Here is a 23,646-nt window from a genome sequence, read left to right as displayed (position 1 = left end):
CATCAACAACCAGAACACCGGGACATCTTAAATTTTCAATAAAGCTCCTATTACAACGAGTAGCAACAGAATAACAAATCTGAAACGCAATACAATCATTCCATATTGACTGCAGGCAAGCCAAGCGTGCGACAACATCGAAGGGCATTGCAACGCTCATCTCCATCTAGTTCTATGAAAATAACCTGAATTAGGTTTAGTATGCATACGAGCATAATTCCATACAAATTCTATGTCGCAGTTTCATGACACTGTAATTCAAATGAGGTTCTTTGAAAATAAAATTCCCGGTGACAGATCACGCACTAGTATTAGTTCTCTGGATCTTGCGTTGTAATTCTCCAAGAAAGTCCATCTGCTCATATGATACAATGAGACAATGTAATGAAATTTAAAAACATAGTATGAATCGACAAGATGGAGCAGAATAAGAACTTAATTTCATGCCTGTTGGGGAAGCTTAGAGTGGACCCAGGATGATCCGCTGGCTCCCGAGTACACAACTGGCTTTTCTGTAAAAGAAACAAAAGTGGATGGATAAAGAAAAATAGAAAATAAGTTGATATAAACAAAAGAATAATTGTTCCTTTTGTTTACATCCATTCAATCAGTATGAGAATCAATGAACAAAATGTTCAAAGTTCACTTGTAGGACAAAATGTTCCAATGAAGGTAACAAACAGAAATCAAGTTGTTGAAAATTTAAAGTACGGCTCGGGTGATTCCATCAGGCAATGAAATTTGAGAAGAAACGAGAAGAAAGCAAATTTCAGGAAGGAAACAGTCCATAATTCTGATACGATGATGTTAAGTTAAAAATTATAATAGCGTTCTCTGAAATCATACTTGGAATAGAAAGTTCACATGAGCAATAGTGGCAGGTCAAGAACAAGATTATGAGTTAAGTAACAAAGAATCTAGGCCAACAACCATAAATTTAAAGATAAACCAAGCAAAAAAAAAAAAAAATTGAAGCAGGACTACTCTTCTTTTACCTGGTTACCTTGACGGGCATATAGAACACTGAGCATAAAACATTGTAGCATAAAACATGAACTATATTCAAGTAGTCATAAAAACCAAATAAGCATGTGACTCACCAAGTACATCAGTGGATGGATCATCCAATAGATGCACTGCAGCGGCCCAACCTGGATATAAGAAAATGGCATTAACTGCAGGCACTTCACATAGAAATACCTTTAGCATCATTAGTGTATAAGATCAGCTACTCTTTTGTTTGTGCAGCAGAAGTAGAAAATTGACGAGGGACCCACAGAAATAGAAGCAAAAAACAAAAAGGCGGCCTTTATTTTCAAAATCGTAAAAAAGGCACCCTGATTTTACTTTTTTGTCAAAGGGTCAACTATAGTAGTTCATTATAACCTCTTTATCCCAACTTATTGAAAAGTGAGCAGTAGTCTGATTGAATGCCAATATATGTCAATATTCACTTTCCAACCAAGTTGGCGCAGATGGAGTTAGGAAGATTTTTACCTCCAAATTAGCAAAAGTAAACAGTTGCATATTCAAATGTAAATTACAATATATACTTGTTCAATTAAAGTGTGAATGCTCTTTTGTAATAAATCTAGAGTTACAAAAATAATTTGAATGACATTTGTTTCAAATTAGAACAGTAAATAATTTCAGAACTATTCACTCTTTCAACCTTCAGGAAAAGAGGGGTGTATGGGTATATTACTACAAGTGGAGTGTCACGTTGATAATAATTAAAATAGGGGCACCCATTTGATAATTTTGAAAATAAAGAAACCTCTTTTGATTTTTGCCCATAAAAAAACCACAAAATAAGAGTGAAGTATTTTTGTCACTGAGAAAACTAAGAAAAGTTATCTGCACAATACAGGAGTGAACTCCAAAAAAACATGCACCAACAGCAGACAGTGCTTCTGAAGAATTAAAGTCTTGGTTGAATAAGCAGAAACTATACAGAAGTTGCACTTGTGATGAAGATTGAATATAGCAAGTAGTTTCCAGAGGATAATGGCTCTAATATAATAGTCTTGCAAAGATCCAGATTGAAGATCGGAAGAAGCTAGTCAAGAATTATTTACACAAGGACAACAGTTCTTGAAAAATTAAGACTGTGGGCCATATGGCAAAAAAAGACAGAAAAAGCAATTACAAAGCAATATAACTGGTCTTATATAGAACTCCATAAGATTCATGTAGAACTTCTGATAGCTCAATACCTTGTTATTGAAAAATTGAAGAGGGAATATTGAGATTGCTATGAGTATTATTGAGAATTTGAGAATGGTGTGAATGGTCAATATGATATAACAAGCAGCTAAGGAGCACTATGATGACAAATAAAAGAAAAAGCTTAAAATAATATGGTCATGTTCATACATGAGTAATGCGATGTAGAGGTAAAAGATGTGAGAGATTCATCTCCACTTGACATAAATGAAAGTGATCTAAAAGACATAGGCACATATTGCTAGCCTTAATAAAGCTTTAATAAGATCCACGCAGTCATTCCCTCTATATTCCATCCTAGCAATAGGTGGTCTATGATAACCAAAGAAGGAATCTAGTTAAAAGATATATAGCAGTTTCATAAATTATAGCAAACCAGTGAATCAAGTAACCAGCTACAAGGTGTACTCTTAGGTTGTGTTGACATAGAAGGGACCAAGTTCGGTAAAATAGGAGAGGGAAATGCATGCTGAGACATCTACTTTCAAATTGGCCTGAAGCTTCTGGCCAATTTTGGGCTGAAGAAAGAGGGAATGGAGTGTCAATAAGATAAAAATACCCTCTTATTCAATTGATGATAGTTCATTTAGAGGCAGCCTAGGCATCATCACTCCCATTGCTATAAGCTTCATAATGCTGGACAACATCTAGGCCTGCGATGCATCTAACAATATGTCCATGAACTCAACCGTTCGTCAACGCTGCCATTGCTGCCTTAGCGACCCATCTACACATCTTGGCTGCAATGAGCCTCGCCTCAGGCCCCCATGAGTAGCTACAGACTCCTTTCCAAAGTCGCCGCTTAGGTGAGAAGAGGAGGGAGGACAATTCCATTTAGAAGGATCAGGATGGACTCAAAGACAATCTCACAGATGTGGTTCTGTGATTTAGAGGTATATTTGTCAAATATATATATACAAGGATAATTAATTCTGCAAGCATTTAGGATCTAAGTGCATTGGAATGGAGGGAAGGTTGAATAAGTGGTATGCAAATGATATTTTTCATTAACATATTTTCCCTCTTCCTCATCTATGTAAACAACATTTAATCCATTCTCTCCAGGTGTCCCTCCTCCCCTCCCTTTCCTTTATCTTCAATCAGGATAAATCATATTATAAAGTAAGACCTTTGAACCACATAAAAAATTGAATTGCATAACCAGAGAAAGGTTATGGCATATTCTATTAACTAAGATGCGGTCAAGCCAATGGCACAATTACACTAATATAAAGTAAAGTTGATTGAAAAGAATTATGAAGAATTCTAATTTCTAATAAGTAAGAAAAACATGCAAATGCCTACTTACGTTCAGCTAAAAATTGCACAGCTTCACTGGATGAACACCTTTCTAGAGGTATTAACTTAGAACGAGTGTTTTCATTTGCAATATTACTGATGGGGATCTCTCCGCGCTCTACTGCAGTAAAGTTCCTAGGATAAGATGCATGATTCCTTTCACCTTCAGATGCCTGTGAGTAATTAGGTTTATCATATCTATCTGTGCAAGACAAGAGCAGCCAATTAATCATCAAAATATAATAAATACAGACTACAGAGATATATAATATTACCTATACAGGAAAGCAGTTAAGTAATATGCATGAAATTTTTTGCATAGCCAAATCATCTGGGGTTCATGTTTCCAAAGTGAGCAATTTATTTACAACAAAAAGATGAGAGATGATGAAAATTTTCTTTCAGATGAAATTGATTGGATATAACACCCAAATATTCTGATGTTTGCTTCCATATCTGCTCATTTTGTATATGAAGTGAAGGACTAAAAATCTAAATGGCATGTTAATTAATATGATTCAATTAATGCACTAGCATACTAATACTATTTTTCGTCATTCTAAGACATCCATACAAAGCAGGAATACTGCTAATATGCATTATGCTGAGAAGTGTAAACTCGCCAATATCTCCATTAATTCAATCAGGCAATATTTCCTTTAAGCATATCAGCCTTAATGCAGGATATTCATTATTTAAACTTGGAAAACATTTGCTCAGAGAGAGAGAGAGAGAGAGAGAGAGAGAGAGTTTCATTCTTTTACTACTACTTTTTTTTTTGAGTTCCTAGATGAAATTATTAAAGAAGAAAATTCAAATGGACATGTAGGGAAGGCATATTGGAAAATAAAGGTTGGTTTTAATTTAGAGACAAAATGAAGAAGCTTGCATGATTTTGAATTTTCCAGCATCTTATGATTTTTAATTGTTGATAACAGAAGGTGAATCCATCCGTCAATGCACAGGGGAGAAATAACTCATAATAAGAAACAGAAAAAATATTTTAAAAATCAATATTTAGTATGGTTATTAGTATTCATGACCTTTTCTACCCAAAATAACAATCCCCTTAGTGTGTATGATTGATCAAATTGATCTGGTACAAATCTAACTCCTAATGAATGGAGCATTATCAAAAATCTCTGAAGTCGTGCAAAAAAAATTAAACAAATAAATGTATTAACATAAAGAATAAATAGTTCTCAGATTCATGAGCATTGATTTGTAGTCACTGATCAACAAAGATCCAATAGAATACCAGGAGCATTACAGGATTGCAATTGTTGGCACAAAATTTGCCAATGGAAGAAGAGTAAGCAGATATAATATGTTAGAGTAAAAGGAAAATTAGGTTATAATCCTTGAGAGTCTCCTCTACCCATGTTTATTATTAATATATGCAAAGTTTATGCTTTATTAATATACGCAAAGTTTTCTTCTTTACAGATTAGAAGGCATTTGTGCTAGAATTGAAACTAAAACATGAACATATCTAAAGGATCAAGGAGCCACAAATCCCGTGGTACCAGGAAAACGCTAAGACCCATATGCTCATCAATTGACATCCCACAAAAGCTAAATTTAAACGGCCATAAGTGCACCGGAAATGGTCAACACACTAAAGAACCAACAAATCTCAACTAAGGAAGGTGTAGAGTTAGAAAGGCACGATACCTCCAGACTTGCGCCGATTGAGGGATCGATTCCTGCAACACCAAGGAGCAAAAAACAATAATCAAGCAGGCATCAGGGGAACTCCCAGTGGCTAAAACGATAGGAAATTGAACGAATAGCAGTCAGGCGTCCCCGGATCGATCGATCGCATCAACAACCGAAGGAACGCGAAGCAACTGACCTGGAAGGAGGAGGTGCGAACCGCTTGGCGTTCTCAGGGTCGGTCTCCAGCATATTAGCCGAGAAAGCGAAGAGAAGCCGGCGATCGAGGGAGAGCGCGCGCGCACCACCCGCCCCCTTCCTCTCGCCCGGAGCGATGGCAACTCGATTGGAAAGGGGAAGCAAAATTAGGAGCCCATAAATAATTTAATGAAATAACTAAATTATTGGAACAATATGAAAAAGGGCTAGGAAATTTTTTAAAAAAAAAACTTCGAAATTTATTTATTTATATCAAATTTTAAAAAAATAATAATAATATTTGCAATAAAAAAATTATGCATTCACGCTTATAATCTAGTTAAGAGTGACGACCTTAAAATATATATTTGCAAGAATTTTTTTAGATTGTTACTTAACAATTTTTAAAAAAAAATTAGATACGTAATTAAAGGATATTAGATTTCTAAATTATTCGTGTACTTATCGATTTATCCTGATAGTCCGATGAGAAAATTTCTTAGACTAGATATATTATCACAGTAACTATTTGAATTTATCAATTTTTTTAAATGATCTTTTTTCATTATAGAAGCATCTTTTATTAAAATTATTTTTTAATGTTTTTTAATCAAGTGCTCACCTTGGAATATCAAATTAAAATCGAATCAATAAAAATTAATAAATTAAAATTTTTTAATAGACAATTCTGATCAATTTTTTTTTAATAAAAATCTAATAAATCGACTGTTAAAATATGACTAATTTAGTTTTCAACTGACTTAATTAAATTTTAAAAAAATTTAACTATTAACTAGAAATTTATATATTCACCTACTTAGGAATTTATTTATTTTGATTTATTTGAATAAGGGATTTTAAAATTAAAATGAATTGAATTAATCAATATAATTGATTTTTTTTTTAAAAAAATAAAATTTTAAAATAACCAAATTAAAATTTTAAATTCAGTCCACTTGATCAATTTATTCTATTTAATGGAACTTGTATTCACCCCTAATTCCTCCTATAAAATGATATAGTTGCCTTTAAATACATTGTTTGACTAGTTTTGATTCTTTGACTGTCAATTTTAAGTTTAAACTTTGAACTAGCTAGGTGGATATGTTCAACAATATTCATATTCATATTCATATTGTACCATTAAAATTTTATAGCCGCTATAATTCATGTGAAATTATAGATATAAAATTATAATAGCTATGAAATTATATTTTGCTCAAATTATAATTGTAAACTTATAACAATTTGAATTTATTGAAATAATTTTTTAAAAAAGTTTAATAAAATAACTGAATTATTGGAACAGTTAAAAAGGGCAAAAATTCAAAAAAAAAGAATTTATTTAAAAATGAATAACTTCCAAATTTATTTTATTTTTATTAATTTTAAAGAAAAAATAATATTTACAAAAAGAAAATTATGTAGTATCATATTTGTTGGAACTAAGGGATCGCTTGCTTCGATTAAGATGATCTTACAGTGGAATACTTGAAGTAAAAAATTCTCTAATGTTAACATAAGGATTTACTTGATATCCATATCTTTGAGATGATTAATCCAAGGATTCGGCCCTCTCTCACATATATACTATGAAAGAGCTCTTTTTCGGAAACACTGTGGAGGCAGAGAAGCTTTGTACAAATTCACACACGAAGAAATAAAAAAAGAAAAAGATGAGAAGCTAATATAATCGAAATCTTATAAGATTACAACAATGAAATCCTAACTTGCTCTCTTTTTGCTTGGAAGCACCTCTTGATCAACTTGGAAATACACATCACTTCACTCTAAGTTTCCAAAAACTGATCGTGTGTGGTTGAGAAACTGATAGCGAGAGAGTGTTGAAATAGTGATTGTGTCAACTCTTTTCTAGGGCTCTTCAAGCACCTTAATCGCTTAAGAATCTCTTAAGCGATTACCACCTTTGCAACTTGCTCAAAACGGTTATATTTTTGAACCTTAAGCGATTACCCAAATCGCTTAAGAGAGGCGTAATTGATTAGCCTAATTGATTCCGCTCCCTTCTGCTTGATCGCAAGAAAAGTCGTAAATGATTAAGCTTCCCTACTTAATCACTTCCCACAACTTCTATTTTGAACAAAAGGTTTCTTATGTAATTACATTAATCGCTTAAGGCCTGTTGAATCGCTTAACCTAAGCAAGTCGACACCTCACTATTCGATCGCGACTCTAAGCTCTTAAGCGATTAAGAATAGTGCTTAATTGTTTAAGCTCTGCCAAATCGATTATCCTAATCAATTTGGCAACCCTAGCTCCTAAACTCAAGTCCTAGGATTCCTTGCCCAACATCTGGTCAATCGTGACCTGTTATGATTCCTCATTGCCTAGCATCTGGTCACCCTTAACCTATTGGGACTTTTCCACTAAGTGTCCGGTCAATCCTTTGACTCACTTGGACTTTTCTCCTGGTGCCAAGTATCTAGTCTTCCACGACCCACTTGGACTTCCAAACACCAGGTGTTCGGTCTCCTTTTGACCCACTTGGATATTTCAATGTTTGACTTCACTCACCAGGTGTTCAGTTGATAAGCATGATGATTAGTTTAGTTACAAATAAATAATTGTTTCCGCTGCCGAAACATACATGTCTTGGTTTTGGATTCTCTTTTCTCTCTTTTTTTTTAAACAATATGAAACTAGAAACTTTTAAACCAATCATCATATAGTGGGTACACATCATGAGGAAATCATTAGTAACATAGTTAAGTTTCTAAACTTCCTCTAGTCTCCTTATTCCTTCTTGGCCGAAACCCTAGGAACGTACATCTAGGTTTTTAACAACTTGAAGCATAAAACCTTTTAAGCAAATATCATACAATGGGTTATTTATCATGAGGAATCATAACAAGCTTAGTTAAATTTTTAAACTTCCTCCTATGCCTTTGTTTCTTGCTTGGCCGAAACCCTAAATTATGGATCTAGCCTTTTATGCAACCTAAACATGAGAACTTTAGGCTAACATCATGTAGTGAGTTATAAACCATAAGGGGTTATAAACAAGCATAGTTTATATCTTAAACTTTCCCTAAACCTCTTTATCTATACATGGCCAAACCCTAAAGAGCAAGGTTCCAAAAAATCTAAGCAATATCAACATGAAAAACCTTAACCTAACATCATGTAGTGAGGTACAAACCATAAGAAATCATGAACAAGCATAGTTTATATCTTAAACTTTCTAATAACCACTTTATCTTTTCATGGCCGAAACTTCAAGAGTGTGATTCCAAGTTTTAAACAACATGAGTCCATAAAACTATTTAACAAACATAGATAACCAAAAACTAATAGATAGCATGTTTCCATCTTTCTTATCATGGTTGAACCCTACAAGATAACATCCTAAATTTTTTCAAAACATTTTCAAACATAGAAATCGTAGGAGGCTACTTGTACTGCAGGTGAGGGGGATACCTACTTCCTCTCGCTTGATTTACTAAGGAAAGTAACCTTGCTTGGTGAAACTTTTTTTTCCTAGAGAGAAGCTCCTTTGCTTGGTTCGGCAATGGTGAGGAAGAAGAGGATGGTTTTCGGTGGAGAGAAGGAGGAGGAGGAAGAGAGAACAAATGAAGTTTTCCTACTTATTTTTCTTATTTATTCATAATGAGAAGAAGAAGGAAAAATGGTCTTTTCTTCCCTTAGCTCTCTTATTCTCATTCATGAAAAGAAGAAGACAAATGAAATTTTCATTGGAGGAAGAAGAAGAAAACTCAAACTTTTCTTCTTAAGTGAAGGGGGTCTTCACCTTTCCTACCTTTAACTATCATTTCCGTCCTCTTTCTAACAGCACACCCCTACTGGGGCTACTGGTTATAACATGGAACCACTTATTAAGAGGTCTAAGGTTCAATCCTTGTCATGCATCTTTTTGGTTCTTTTTATTATATATTTTTTTAAAGAAGGATCCACATAAAACCCATTTAATCATGCATAATTTATGTAAAATTTCTAGGGATCCTATGGGTGTTACAAGAGCTGACGGGCTTCGTGCGTCCGAGGGACGAAGAGCTGTAGATGAGTATGCTAGCGGAAGAGAAGGAAACACGCGATGATTTCGAGGGACGAGAAGCCGAAGTGGAAGCCTGCTCGAGAAGGCTGAAATTGGGTTCGGGTGAGCCTTATTTCGGTTGGCCGAAATCACCCAAGCGAACGGAGCGGAAGATCTGGATCGAGATGAGCAGAACCAGAGTAAAGAGTCTGGACCACAAAAAGTCAACAAAGTTAACTTTAAGAGTCCGGGCGCCCAGAACCCGGGCGCCCAGAACCCTTCCGGCCGCCCGAAATGCGACTTTTGACCATATCACGTTTGACCATGATCCGTTGTGAAGAGGATAAATTTTTATCCCCTTCCAAGCGCCTGAAACCCTCCAGGCGCCCCGACCAAGGCTATAAATACAGCCTTGGTCTAGAAGCTTTTCAATGAACAAGCAATTTGATATTCAACACTTGTACGCTTCTCTTGTTTAGTTTAGCTTCTCATTTTCTGTGCTTGAACGCTGTAAGAGGCTTCTCTGCCTGAAGGAGATCTTTATTGCACTTCAACTTCATTGGATTAACAACCTCTCCGGTTGTAGCCAAGTAAATCCTGTGAGCCTCGTCTTTCTGTTTATTTAATTATTTATGCAAGTGTTTGTTTAAGTTATAAGTTCGAGAAGGGTATTTATTTTTATTTTGTGTAGGACTATTCAACCCTCCTTCTAGCCGGCCACCAACGGTCCCCAACAAGTGGTATTAGAGCCAGGACGCTTCAGGAGGACCAACCGTCAATCGAAGCAAAGACGATGGTCGGACCAAGCATATACCCCTCAAAGTTCAAGGGGGAGTTCACGTTTGGAAGCAACGAATGGAGGTATTTCTTAAAACATACTTCGGTATTTTACTAATAATGAAATATGGTTATGAAGAACCAAAGAATGCGAACGGAGAAGAAAATGAAAATGCCTTTGGACCAAAGAGCAGCGCAACGATTTCATGTCAAACGGTAAGGTTGAATATCATCTCATAAGTGTACTACCGGTGAAGGATCTCGACATAATCGGCAACTACCAAAGTACAAAAGAACTCTGGGAAAAGTTCTTGAAGCTCCACAAAGAACTGATTGAAACCGAATTCGACTCCTCGATGGGCACTGAGTCGTCGTCAGAAGAATCCGAGACCGAAGAAATTGTCGAGACAACGCTTATAGTTGAATTCCTTCCCGAGGACACAAAAATTCATCCCAGATGAGCATCGATGAAGGGGGAGAGTCTTTGGAGGAAATCAACTCTACAGGGGGAGGATCAGAGATCGACAAGGTAAGTCAAGTACGGTCTCTACCACTTAACCAAATGTTTAAATTTGTTAAATTATTAACTAAAGATTGTTGCATGCTAGGAAAAGAAAATAAAAAGCTGAAATTAACTTTAGATAAATCTTGTCTTTCGGAAGATCTTAAAAGATTAGAAGTAGAAAATGATAAATTAAAATTAGATAATGATAATTTGAAAATGCAAGTAGATATTTTGAAAAATCATGCATGCTCAAATAATCATGCATGCTCAATAGAAAATTGAAACCCCTTGTTGGAGTTAGAGGAGGACGAGTAAGAGGAGGAGGATTTATGGGAGGAGGAAAAGGAGGAAGAAGATGAAGCAAAATTGGCAGTGTGGTGGCGGTGGACTTGGAGTTATAGACAACGATAGCTATCGCACAAATGACAACAACAAGGATCACAGAGACGGAACCGACGACAATAATCATGTGCTTGCGGTGCAGCGACACACGGATAGGTTGCTGAAGTCTTGGAAGGCGATCATTCTGCGTTCGGAGGCGGCAGCGATGAGGGATTAAGAAACAAATTCATATATAAGGTTGAATCTCAATGTTCTTTAACAAAATAATCGACAATCTTTATTTTATTATTGTTTAATGTTTTACTAATGAACCCATCAAAACTAGTTTATCCAATAAATACATCAAGAATTACATATTCTGATTTATTGCAATTATGATTATCATTCTGTGCAAAAAAATTTATACTGATATCTTATCAAAAATTCAGTATATCGAAAATTCGGCATACTAAAATTTCGGTATACTAAAAATTTTCAGATACCGAAACTTTGATATACCAAAATTTCAGTATATTAAAATTTTGATATATCAAATTTTCAATATAGTATAAATTACATACAAGTCACATCGAAGATTTTGCTATACCAAAAATTTTGGTATACCATCACTTTGACACTAAAAAATAACTAATTCAGAAGTCACATAATACTGTTGTTCATAATAACAAAATATTAATAAATTGACAACAAACAATAAAATTTTAAAAATACGATGAATTATTAACAACAATTAAAGTATTCATTACAAAAGAAAGTTCACCAACAACAATTAATATATTTCTTACAAAAGAAGTATTTTTTCTTATCCACGAAAATTTCCTTATCCAAAAAAACAAAAGAAAATACATTGTAATTTGCATTAGGATCAAACCACTTTCTCAACGAATGCGAAGTGACATCTCATCATTATAGTAGGCACATAGGACACTTGTAGAAGTAGATGCAAGATGAATATAATAGATTGTTAATTATTTTAAGATATGCATGGATGAGAACTTTAAAATCAACCAAAATGACATCCTTCACTGTAGTAGGCACACAACACACTTGCCGAAGATGAAATCGATGGTGCAGAGAATGAGGCAACCGTAGTAGAACTGACGGTGGGTGTGAGCATAGAGTGTGTCCTGGTACACCTCCATGTAGCAATTGAGGAAGATGGCGTGATCTGACTAAACATGGAGCACCACCGCCTATTACTTCACAGTCCCCACTGTGTTCTGGAACCCGATCGCTATCGCAATGAATCCATGACCGATCGTCGGTTAATAATTAATTATAGATATTCCCACCACCACAATTCAATTCATCATTCATTAATCTTAAACAAAATCTCGAGTGCTAATTACGATAGGGCGCTTACCAAAACGCATACCTTCATCGATTTCAAAAAACACATTAACAATTTCTAATTAGCAAGGGATCGAGTGAGAGACAAGGATGAGTTGAAGCTACCTTCCATAGTAGGAGCTCGGTATTTTACCAAGTGCCTCGGAGATGGTCTTAAAGTCTTCGCTACCGTCCTTGGCCACCATCAAATTAGGGGTCAACTGCTTGGCTGCATGGCCAAGGAGATACCGTCGGACGTCACCATCGTGATGCCAATTGAGAAAACCTTCCTCCCCGATCAATCGTTGGTCCTTGGCGAGGAGACGCCAGCCCCCACTCCCGCCACCAATTTTGATCAGCGAAAGGAACGAAGACAAGCTGTCGACGATGGCCAAAGCATTGCAGGTGAGCTACTTGGTAGTGCTCATGGCGGCTTGCATCTTGTCATTTGGCTCCCCATTGAGGAAGCCATCGATGCAAGTCTCTTGGTAAGTGGCGGTTGCGCTGAGCCAGTTCTTAAGCTCTTCTACATACTCTGGGAGCTGGTTCAAGTGGTATGCATCGATGGTATTCAGCATGTTGTGGAGCTCCGCCACATCATACTTATGCAGTTTTTGGCAGACCTCCACGGCGTTCTTTACCACTGCCGTCCCGATCACGTCAAAGTGCTCGAATGTTTTGTCGACCTCGTCGACAATGATGGCTACGGCTGTGCAGACGAGGTCTTTAAGGGTAGACGTAGAGTTCACTGTGTCTTTCAAGTTGGATTCACAATTGGTGTGGTTGTCGGTCGGCGAGCAAAGGACTTGAACAGTATTGGAAACTTGAAACCCCATGGTGGAGTTGGAGGAGGACTAGTAAGAGGAGGAGGATTTATGGGAGGAGGAAGAAGAAGAAGCGGAATTGACAGTGGTGGTGGCGGTGGTGGACTTGGAGTTTTAGACAATGGCAGTAGTCATGTAAATGACAACAACGAGGATCACAGAGATGGAATCGACGATAATCACCATGGCCTTGTGGCGCTACACTTGCTCGACGCGGGGGCCCTCGGATAGGTCGCTGAAGTCTTGGAAGGCGGGCATTGTGGCTCTGGAGGCGGTGTGGGATTAAGAAACAAACTCATATATAAGGTTGAATCTCAATGTTCTTTTACAAAATAATCCACAATCTTTCTTTTATTGTTGTTTAATGTTTCGCTAATGAATCCATCAAAACTAGTTTAACAAATAAAAACATCAAGAATTGCATATTCTAATTTATTGCAATTATGATAATAATTCTGTGTAAAAAATTTGTACCAATACCTTACCAAAAATTCTGTATACCGAAACTTCAGTATTCCAAATTTTCGGTATAATATAATAAATCGCATACCGGTCATATCGAAGATTTCGCTATACAGTATATTTTAGTATACCGAAATCACTTTGAGACTAAAATATATAACTAATTCAGAAGTCACACAATACTCCTGTTAATAATAACAAAATATTAATAAATTGACCACAAATAATAAAATTTGAAAAATACGATCAATCATTAACAACAAATAAAGTATTGATTACAAAAGAAAATTCACCAACAAACATCAACTAAAGTGTGTGTGTGTGTATTACAAAAGAAGTATTGTTTTTCTCTTATCCAAGAAAATTTCCTTACTGAAAAAACAAAAAAAAAACTTTATAATTTGCATTAGGATCAAACCGCTTTCTAAACGAATGCGGAGTGACATTTCACATTTGCTCCTTCATTTTAGTAGGCACACAACACACTTGTAGAAGTAGATGTAAGATGAAGATAATATACTATTAATTATTTTAAGATATGTATGGATGAGAACTTTAAAATCAACATAAATGATATCCTTCACTGTAGTAGGCATACAACACACTTGCCGAAGATGAAGTTGATGGTGCCGAGGATGAGGCAGCCACGATAGAACTGCTGGTGCGTGTGAGCATAGAGCGTGTCCTGGTACACCTCTATGTTGCAGTTGAGAAAGATGGTGCGGTTCGACTGAACATGGAGAGCCACCGCCTAGTGCTTCGCAACCCCCACCATGTTGTAGAACCTGATCACTATAGCAATGAATTCGTGCCTGATCATCGCTTAATTAATTAATTATAGATATTCCCACCACGATAATTCAATTTATCATTCATTAATCTTAACCAAAAACTCGAACTCTAATTTCAATCGGGCGATTACCAAAAGTGGTGGTTTCAGATAATGTGGTGTCGTCGATGAAGTTCTTGCTTCTAATAATGACGCTCTTCCTTGAGTCGTCACTGTAGATGCTGACACTGATCATGTCCACCACCACCTGCTCCTCATACACGCCTTCCTTCACATAAATCACATACCTTCATCAATTTCTAAGAACACGGTAACGATTTCTAATTAGCAGGGGATCGAGCATGAGACAGGGATGAGATGAAGCTACCTGCTGTTGTAGGAGCTCAGTATTTTAGCAAGCACCTCGAAGATGGTCTTAAAGTCTCTGCTACCGTCCTTGGCCACCGTCGCGTTAGGGGTCACTACTTCGTTGCACGGTCGAGAATAAATCGTCTGACGTAGCTGTCGTGATGCCAATTAGGAAAACCATCCTCCCCGATCAGTCGATGGTCCTTGGCGAGGAGACGTTGACTGCCACTCCCACCGTTGATTTTGATCAGTGAAAGGAATGAGGACAAGCTACTGATGACAGCAAAAGTGTTGCAGGTGAGTTGCTTGGAGGTGGTCATTGCGGCCTGCATCTTGTACTTTTGCTCCCCATCGAGGAAGCCATCGATGCAGGTCTCTTGGTAAGTGGCAGCCCCGCTGAGCCAGTTCTTGAGCTTGTGCACCTACTTTGGGAGATAGTTCCGGTGGTACGCGTTGATGGTATTCAGTGTGTTGTTGAGCTCCACCACCTCGTACTTATGCAGCTTTTGGCAGACCTTCATTCATAGCATTCTTTACCGCCATCATCCCAATCATGTTGGAGTGCTTGAAAGCTTTGTCAACCTCGTCGACAATGATGGCTACGATGGCATGGACAAGGTCTTAGGGGTAGACATAGAGTTCATTGCGTCTTTCAAGGGATTCAGAGATGGTGTGGTTGTAGTTCGGTGAGCAAAGGACTTGAACAGAGTTGGAAACTTGAAACCCCTTGGTGGAGTTAAAGGAGGACGAGTAAGAGGAGGATTTATGAAGGAGGAGGAGGAAGAAGAAGAAGCGGAATTGGTAGTGGTCGTGGTTGACTTGGAGTTATAGACAACGACAACTACCACACGAATAGCGACAGCGAAGATCATAGAGATGGAACTAACGACAATAATCAGGCGCTTGCTACGCGGCGACACTCGGATAGGTCATTGAAGTCTTGTAAGGCGGGCATTGTGGCTCCGAAGGTGGTGGCTGTGTGGGATTAAAAACAAACTCATATATAAGGTTCAATCTCAATGTTCTTTTACCAAATAATCCATAATCTTCCTTTTATTGTTGTTTAGTGTTTTACTGATGAACCCGTCAAAACTAATTTAACAAATGAATACATAAAGAATTGTATATTTTGATTTATTTCATTTATGATTATCATTCTCTATAAAAAAATTTATACCGATATCTTATCGAAAATTCAGTATGCCGAAAATTTGACATACCCAAACTTCGGTGTACTAAATATCATGATATACCAAAACTTCGGTAGACTGAAATTCCGGTATACCAAATTTTCAGTATAGAATAAATTGCAAATCGATCATATCGAAAATTTTGCTATACCAAAAACTTTGGTATACCGAAATTGTTGGGACCGAAAATGTAACTAGAGGGGGGGGTGAATAGCTCGATTCTTCCTTCGTGCTTGACATTGCTTGTTTCTTCAAAGATATGCAGCGGAAATACAAGAAACAACTACAACAATGTTAACAAATAGATTTTACTTGGTATCCACCTCACAAGAGGTGACTAGTGTTGGTTGCTACTCGGAAAACCTATAGGTTCCACTGTACAAAAATTTTGTACAAAAGTCTGAACCTTTTCCTAGCTACCATGTGTTCTTTTAAATTAAATTTTGGATCGCCTGCGGAACTTAACACGTTTGATCCAAAACTTAATGTATTTGTTCTTTTAGGTTTTGACTTGGATCTCCTGCGGAACTTAACACGTTTGACCCAAGTCACCTTAAGTTATTAATTCCATTAAATATTAATTTCCATAATTGGTTCCCAGTACTGACGTGGCGAGGCACATGACCTTCTTGGATATGGGAGCAACCACCACTGACTAGACAAAACCTTTTATGGAAAGCTAATATTTAATTTCCTAAAATAACTTTAGGTTAACCGAAAAGAACAATCAAATCACAAGGAAAAGAAAAACAAAAGAACACTATATCGAAAACAAATTCGAAACTCTAGAATCGTATGCCTCTTGTATTTAGTATTATTTCCAAAAATAACTAGCATGATGCGGAAAGAAAAAATTACTAGTTATACCTTCTAGAAAGACCTCTTGATCTTCTACCGTATTCCTCTTCTAACCTCGGACGTTGTGTGGGCAACATTCTTCCGAGATGAGAAACCACCAATCACCTTCTTCTTCCTTGCAAGTTTCGGCCATCAAAACTTCTCCTAGGATGAAGAGGTTCGGCCACCACCACCATGCTCCAAGGGATGCTAGAAAAGAGGCTTCTCCTTCTTCTCCTTCTTAGATCCGGCCACCAAAGCTATCTCCACCATGAGAAGGTTTCGGCCACACAAAGGAGAGGAGAGGAAAGAAAGGGCCGGCCACACCCAAGGAGAAAAGAGAAGAAAAATAGAATAGAGTTATTAGCCTTGAAGCCTCCTCTACCCCATCTTTTATAATCCTTGGTCTTGGCAAATAAGGAAAATTTAATAAAACCTTCCTTAATTCTTTTGCCATTGAAAAGGAAAATTTATTTAATTAAAAATAATTTTTCTTTTCAATTTTGCAATGGCCGGCCACACCAAGAAATCTCCAAGCAAATAAAATTTTAAACACCAATTAAAACTTCCTTATTTGCTTCCGGAAATTTATAAAAATTTCTCCAATAATTTAATCCCTTCATGATTGGTTTATAAAAAGGAAATTTAATAAATTAAAATCTTTCTTTTAAACATGTGGATAAAAAGAAAGTTATCTCTAAAAATTAAAATCTCTTTTAATCTACAAATAATGAAAGATATCAAATCTTTTCTCAATCTTTGGTAGAAACTAATAAAAGAGAATTATTAATTTTTAAACTTTCTTTTAAATCATGAACATGGTTAAAAAGGAAAGTTTTCTTAAAATTTAAAATCCTCCTTTAATCAACAAATAAGGAAAGATTTCAAATTTTAAACTCTCTTTTAAACATGTAGATGATTTACAAATAAGGAAAGTTTTTACCAAAAATTAAAACCATCCTTTTAAACTACAAATAAGGAAAGAGATTAATCTCTTCTCTTAATCTTTTGTAGAAAACTATAAAAGGAAATTTTTAATTTTTAAACTCTCTTTTAAAATCATGATATCCACATAAGAAATAATTTTAATAAAAATCCTTTTTAATATTCTAGTGGTCGGCCACCTAAGCTTTGGCCGGTCACCTACATGGCTCATCCACTTGGTCTTGGCCGACCCTAGCTTGGGTTCCAAGCTAGCTTGGCCGACCCCATTGGATGGGTAAGAAGGTGGGTATGCGGTGGGTATAAATCTCTATATACTAGAGGCTACGATAGGGACCGAGAGGATGAATTGGTTTTGGTCTCCCGATGAAATTAAGCATCCCGTGTTTGCCCCGAACACACAACTTAATTTCATCAATAATAATTCATTCCACTAAAGAACTATTATTGAACTACCGCATCAATTCCAAATTACATTTTGGGCTCCTTCTTATTATGAGTGTGTTAGTCTACCTGTGTTTAAGATAACAAATGTCCACTAATTAAGTAAGTTACTAACAACTCGCTTAATTAATATCTAGCTCCAAGAGTAGTACCACTCAACTTCATCGTCATGTCGAACTAAGTCCACCTGCAGGGTTTAACATGACAATCCTTATGAGCTCCTCTTGGGAACATTCTCAACCTAGATCACTAGGACACAGTTTCCTTCTATAATCAACAACACACACTATAAGTGATATCATTTCCCAACTTATCGGGTTTATTGATTTATCGAACTAAATCTCACCCATTGATAAATTAAAGAAATAAATATCAAATATATGTGCTTGTTATTATATTAGGATTAAGAGCACACACTTCCATAATAACTGAGGTCTTTGTTCCTTTATAAAGTTAGTATAAAAGGAACGACCTCAAATGGTCCTACTCAATACACTCTAAGTGTACTAGTGTAATTATATAGTTAAGATAAACTAATACCTAATTACACTATGACCTTCTAATGGTTTGTTCCTTTCCATCTTGGTCGTGAGCTACTGTTTATAATTTATAAGGAACCGATAACATGATCTTCTGTATGTGACACCACACACCATGTTATCTACAATATAAATTAATTGAGCAACTACATTTATCATAAATGTAGACATTTGACCAATGTGATTCTTATAAATGTTTATACCAAAAGCTAGACTTTTAGTATACACTCTAACAACTAGTCCAAGGATCCATGCACACACACACACCTCTACTAATAAACACTCCTTTTCGGTAACTACCGAAGGCGTAGAAGCCCTACAAGAAAGGAAGGGAACAAAAGTATAAGCAAAGCTTATAATGAATACAAGAAACCCTAACCCTAACTTTCTTCTTCTTGCTTTTGATCCACCTCTTGACTTGGAAGAACCTCCAAGAACCTTCAAGAACTGGCGATCTGGAGCTTAGAGAGAGTTGTGGAGTTGCTGTCGAGGATCTGGAGTGAATAGTGCAAAGTCTGCCGCTAAGACGCACGCCAACGGTCTTTATCTGCGCCAACGGTCGGATCCCGATCGATTGGATTGCTCCCAATCGATCGGGGAGGCTTTTGGATCGATCAACCGATCGATCCAGAGTGCCTCTGTGCTATCTGGAATAGCCTGGATCGATCGGCTGATCGATCCAGGGCTTGTCGCGCGAAATCGCAGCTCCCAATCGATCCACTGATCGATTGTTGGATCTGGATCAATCGACCGATCGATTCAGCGTTGTTCTGTGCGATCACGCACTTGTCCCAATCGATCCACTGATCGATTGGGAGGAGGCTTGTCACGAAGACTCGTCCAATCGATCGGCCGATCGATTGGGCATGAGCCAATCGATCGGCTGATCGATCCAGCTCATGATTTCTCCCTAAAATCAAGTCTAAAGCCTCCTAAACCAACATCCAGTCAACCATGACTTGTTGTTGCATAAAACCTAGCATCCGGTCACCCTTGACCAGCTAGGACTCTCTCACCAAGTGTCCGGTTAATCCCTTTGACCCACTCGGACTTTTCTCCTCGTGACAAGTATCCGGTCAATCCCTTTGACCTACTTGGACTTCCACCAGATGTCTGGTCAACCTTGACCCATCTGGATTTCCCTTGCCTGGCTTCACTCACCAGGACTTTCACCTAGCTTCACTTACTAGGATTTCCATTTGCCTAGCTTCACTCACTAGGACTTTCCAACTGCCTGGCTTCACTCACCAGGACTTTCACCTAGCTTCACTCACTAGGATTTCCTTCTGCCAGGCTTCACTCACCAGGACTTTACTTCTGTCTGGCTTCACTCACCAGGACTTTCCTTCTGCCTGGCTTCACTCACCAGGACTTTCCTTCTGCCTGGCTTCACTCACCAGGACTTTCCAGTCAAGTATCCGGTTAACCTTGACCTACTTGACTCTCCTTCACATCTCAACTGGTCAACCTTGACCAAACGGGAATTGTATCAACAATCTCCCCAAATGAACAACTGCATCTGCATTGTCCATATCATCTAAACCCAATATATTGTCAAACATCGAAACCCAAACCAAGACTCAAGCTTGGTCAACCAGGTCAACCTTGACCTAAGGGATATTGCACCAATAATCTCCCCCTTTTTGATGTTTGACAATACCTTTAAGTTAGGACACCTTTGAGTTAAGCTAATCCCATAGTCTTAACTCTCTTCATGCCAAAGTATGAATGATGGTTCCCTTCATTCTCCTCCTTTCAAGAAATGAAGGCATAACTTAAACCACACATTCTCCCCCTATTGGCACACATCAAACACAAACTCTCCCCCTGAAGAGTTGCATATCGTTGTTCACAACTTCACTCATTGTGATCAACACGATAATGAAGATCACATACCCTTCATTATCATCAATGCTCACCCTTGAGCATTAACCACTTGAATAACCCAAATGAAGGTCTCATACCCTTCATTTGTATCGAATGCCCATTCATGAGCAAACACCACTTAAACAATGAGGATATCCACTCCCCATTAATTTCAAATGCTCAACCTTGAGCATTTTCACGCAAGAAGGTTAACCACCTTCCAAGGTTTATGAAAAAAAAATTCATGTCTTTAAAGAGTACCTCCCCCTAAAGACATGGTCGTACCTTCTGTCATTGCACCAACAATGACTTGGAATCCCTAAACCTTTAGGAAACCTGAATTTAGAAGTTTAGAGGTTCAAATGTTCAATAATGAAACCAAACCTCAACCTAAACCTCTACTTAGTCTTCCTTAACCAATCCATCCTTGTTTTCAACATGAAAACACCCTTTTTATGTCTACAAATGTATTTTGAGGGGATAGGAATGGTTACATAGACTAACCATGGTTCAAAGATGCTGAAATCAGGCATTCCCAGCCAAAATCAGCATCTTTGATCGATTGGAGTTGGTCCCAATCGATTGAACCTTCTTGAATCGATCCACTGATCGATTCAGATAATGTGGATCGATCGGCGGATCGATCCAGCGAGCTTCTGCTCGTGGGATTTGCCTTCTCAATCGATCACCCGATCGATTGAGGCACTCCAATCGATTCACTGATCGATTGAAGCTCTGAAAAGGCTGAAATACAATTTCAGTCAATTTCAGAAATTCCCCAAAAATTTTACAAAATTCGAAAAATTATGAAAATCATTGTAGACATTATTTAGAGCATACAGTATCATGGAAAAATAGTTTTCTAAGAAAATACTGCATATTTTCAAAGATTGACACAAACTAGAAAACTTGGAGAAACTTTAGTGTTTTTCTTCTAGTTTGTGCTCAACTATTCAATGATGATTACTATCAAAAGATAGCCTTCACCAAGGTTTTCCAAAAATATTTTTAAAATAATTTTCAAAACCAATATCCAACCATGTTCCTTGGGCTCAATGCACATGACTTGTACATTAGCTTTCCCAATGATTGAAAAACACATAACTATGTGTTTTGATGAACTTAAAACTCAAAAGAATGCACTAAATCAACATCTTGAGTTTTGTTCATCATCCTAACATCTCACTTGTATCTAATGTGCACTAAAACACATACAAGTCACCTTATGAGTCTTTGTGAGATGTAAAGTTTGGTTTTTCCCTAATCTAGGGATCATGCATATCTATCTAGACATTTTTGAATTATAGACATCCAACAAGGATGTTACTTGTTAATTAATGTCATTAATCCTTAATAAACAAGGAATTAAAATGATGCATGATGATGTTATGACATACATCAAAAAGAAATAATTTTCAAAAGAAAATTTCCTATAACTATATGATGTATGGATGACATGACACGGTATTTTTGTGTTTTTCATAATAAGGCATGAGTGCAAACACAAATAAATAAATATGATGTCATGGCATTTGATGGGCAAGCAAAGCATGGCAAGTTAGCATAGATAAAATACCTAGATTACCTACCTAAGTATCCTTAACCCATAGCTAACTTAAAAATTTAAACCCTAGATTGCCCGCTATTTCCCAAGAGAATCTCAAAAACCAAATTTGACATTTCTTTTGCTTTTCCTAATTTGTGCCAATTTAAATTAAGCATATTCCTCAAATTTTGACACAATTTATTCTTTTAGAGAGTAATCAATTGAGTTAAGGGTTAAATTTACCTTTAACTTCCTAAGAACATACCGAAATCCCAACTTGGTAGTTCTTATGATTTTCTCAAATTGTGTCATTTAAAATTTCATCCAATTTCTCAAAATATGACACATTTTACTCTTTCCAAGAGTAACCCCTTTATCCTTTTCATTTTCAAAGGTTAATAGTAACCTTGAAAATGCTCCTTGAGCGTCAACTTCGTCATGATTGGGTTAACTACCCTTCCACTTAGACTTGACACTCTCTAACCCATCTATGGGGTAGAAAGATGCTCCTAGAAACCCAAAATCTATTGGTGCTCCTTGGATGCTCTAGGTACTCACTAGGGATAACTTCCCTAGATACCTTTCTAGTGACCTTGTTTGGCTTCTTAGAAGCCTTGGTCACATTTTCTAGGTCAACCCTAGGGATTGCTTCCCTTGTGACCTTCTTTGTGACTTTCTTGGACTTCTTAGAAGTCTTAGTCACATTTGTTGCAAAAATACTCTTAGGAATAACCTCCCTAGTATTCTTGACTTGACCACTAGACCTAGGGTTTCTTCCATAACTATATGGAACTCTATGCTAAGTAGGTACATCCCTTTTGGTTTTAGGTTTGTATCCCAAACCTCTATGGCCCTTGGATGACCCTTGTTGTCTTAAACCTAGATTTTGCTCATTTTGCCCTTTAAGGATATTTTCCATCCTTTTTAGAGTCTTTTCTAGTTTGTCAAGTCTTGACCTCAAGACTTGATTTTCCATCACTAAGTCCTTAGTTTTTGGTTTTCCATTAAGTTCATAAACATTTTTGTTTCTAGGCTTGTAGCTAAAATTCTTAGAGTTCTTGCCTAAAATTCCATCTACCTTCCTAACCCTAGGTGTGGTAGTTTTAGCATGGAGAGCCATGTGTTTTTCCTTAATGCTATCATGCTCTCTATTCTTATGGTAAATAACATTAAAATGATAAAGACTTGACTTAGCATGCTTTTTACCATTGTTCAAGGGAGTAAGCTCAATAAATGATACCTTTCTTTTTACCTTGGAGACTCCCCCTTGAGGTGTGCTTCCTCCTTGAGCCTTGACCGCCTTCTTCCCCTTGGGACATTGACTCCGGTAATGTCCCTTTTGATTGCACAAAAAATACACAATGTGCTCCTTGCTCCTTTTTGTTTCAGGAGCGGTCTCCTTGGACTTTTCCTTGCCCTTTTGTGCCACTTGGCCCTTCTTCTTGGCCAATTTAGGACATTTACTTTTGTAATGCCCTTTTTCCCTACACTCAAAGCAAATGATATGATTTTTG

The 23,646-nt window shown here is 36.9% G+C and overlaps 1 protein-coding gene across 1 annotated transcript; it reads right to left on the bottom strand.

Annotated features, from left to right (window-relative positions):
• Nucleotides 1–2: 2 nt before the first annotated feature.
• Nucleotides 3–5,547, bottom strand: LOC122024006. Its single transcript, XM_042582488.1, has 6 exons — nucleotides 5,381–5,547; nucleotides 5,200–5,231; nucleotides 3,536–3,727; nucleotides 1,101–1,151; nucleotides 448–512; nucleotides 3–355 (listed from the first exon to the last, which is right to left on the bottom strand). The coding sequence occupies exons 1-6, from the start codon at nucleotides 5,431–5,433 to the stop codon at nucleotides 299–301; spliced, it is 450 nt and encodes a 149-aa protein (XP_042438422.1). The 5' UTR covers nucleotides 5,434–5,547; the 3' UTR covers nucleotides 3–298.
• Nucleotides 5,548–23,646: the final 18,099 nt, after the last annotated feature.

Source organism: Zingiber officinale, chromosome 9B (genome assembly GCF_018446385.1).
Source record: "Zingiber officinale cultivar Zhangliang chromosome 9B, Zo_v1.1, whole genome shotgun sequence".
Classification (NCBI taxonomy): domain Eukaryota; kingdom Viridiplantae; phylum Streptophyta; class Magnoliopsida; order Zingiberales; family Zingiberaceae; genus Zingiber; species Zingiber officinale.
The sequence above is the reverse complement of the archived record's forward strand: the minus strand, read 5'-3'. Positions and strand labels throughout refer to the sequence as shown.

Excerpts from the sequence above, each read along its gene's own strand:
- LOC122024006 (XM_042582488.1), bottom strand. The coding sequence starts at position 5,433 with ATGCTGGAGACCGACCCTGAGAACGCCAAGCGGTTCGCACCTCCTCCT. Across the intron at positions 5,232-5,380 it reads TTCGCACCTCCTCCTTCCAG|GAATCGATCCCTCAATCGGC; the intron begins GTCAGTTGCTTC and ends TTGGTGTTGCAG. Across the intron at positions 513-1,100 it reads TCCATCCACTGATGTACTTG|AAAAGCCAGTTGTGTACTCG; the intron begins GTGAGTCACATG and ends TTTCTTTTACAG.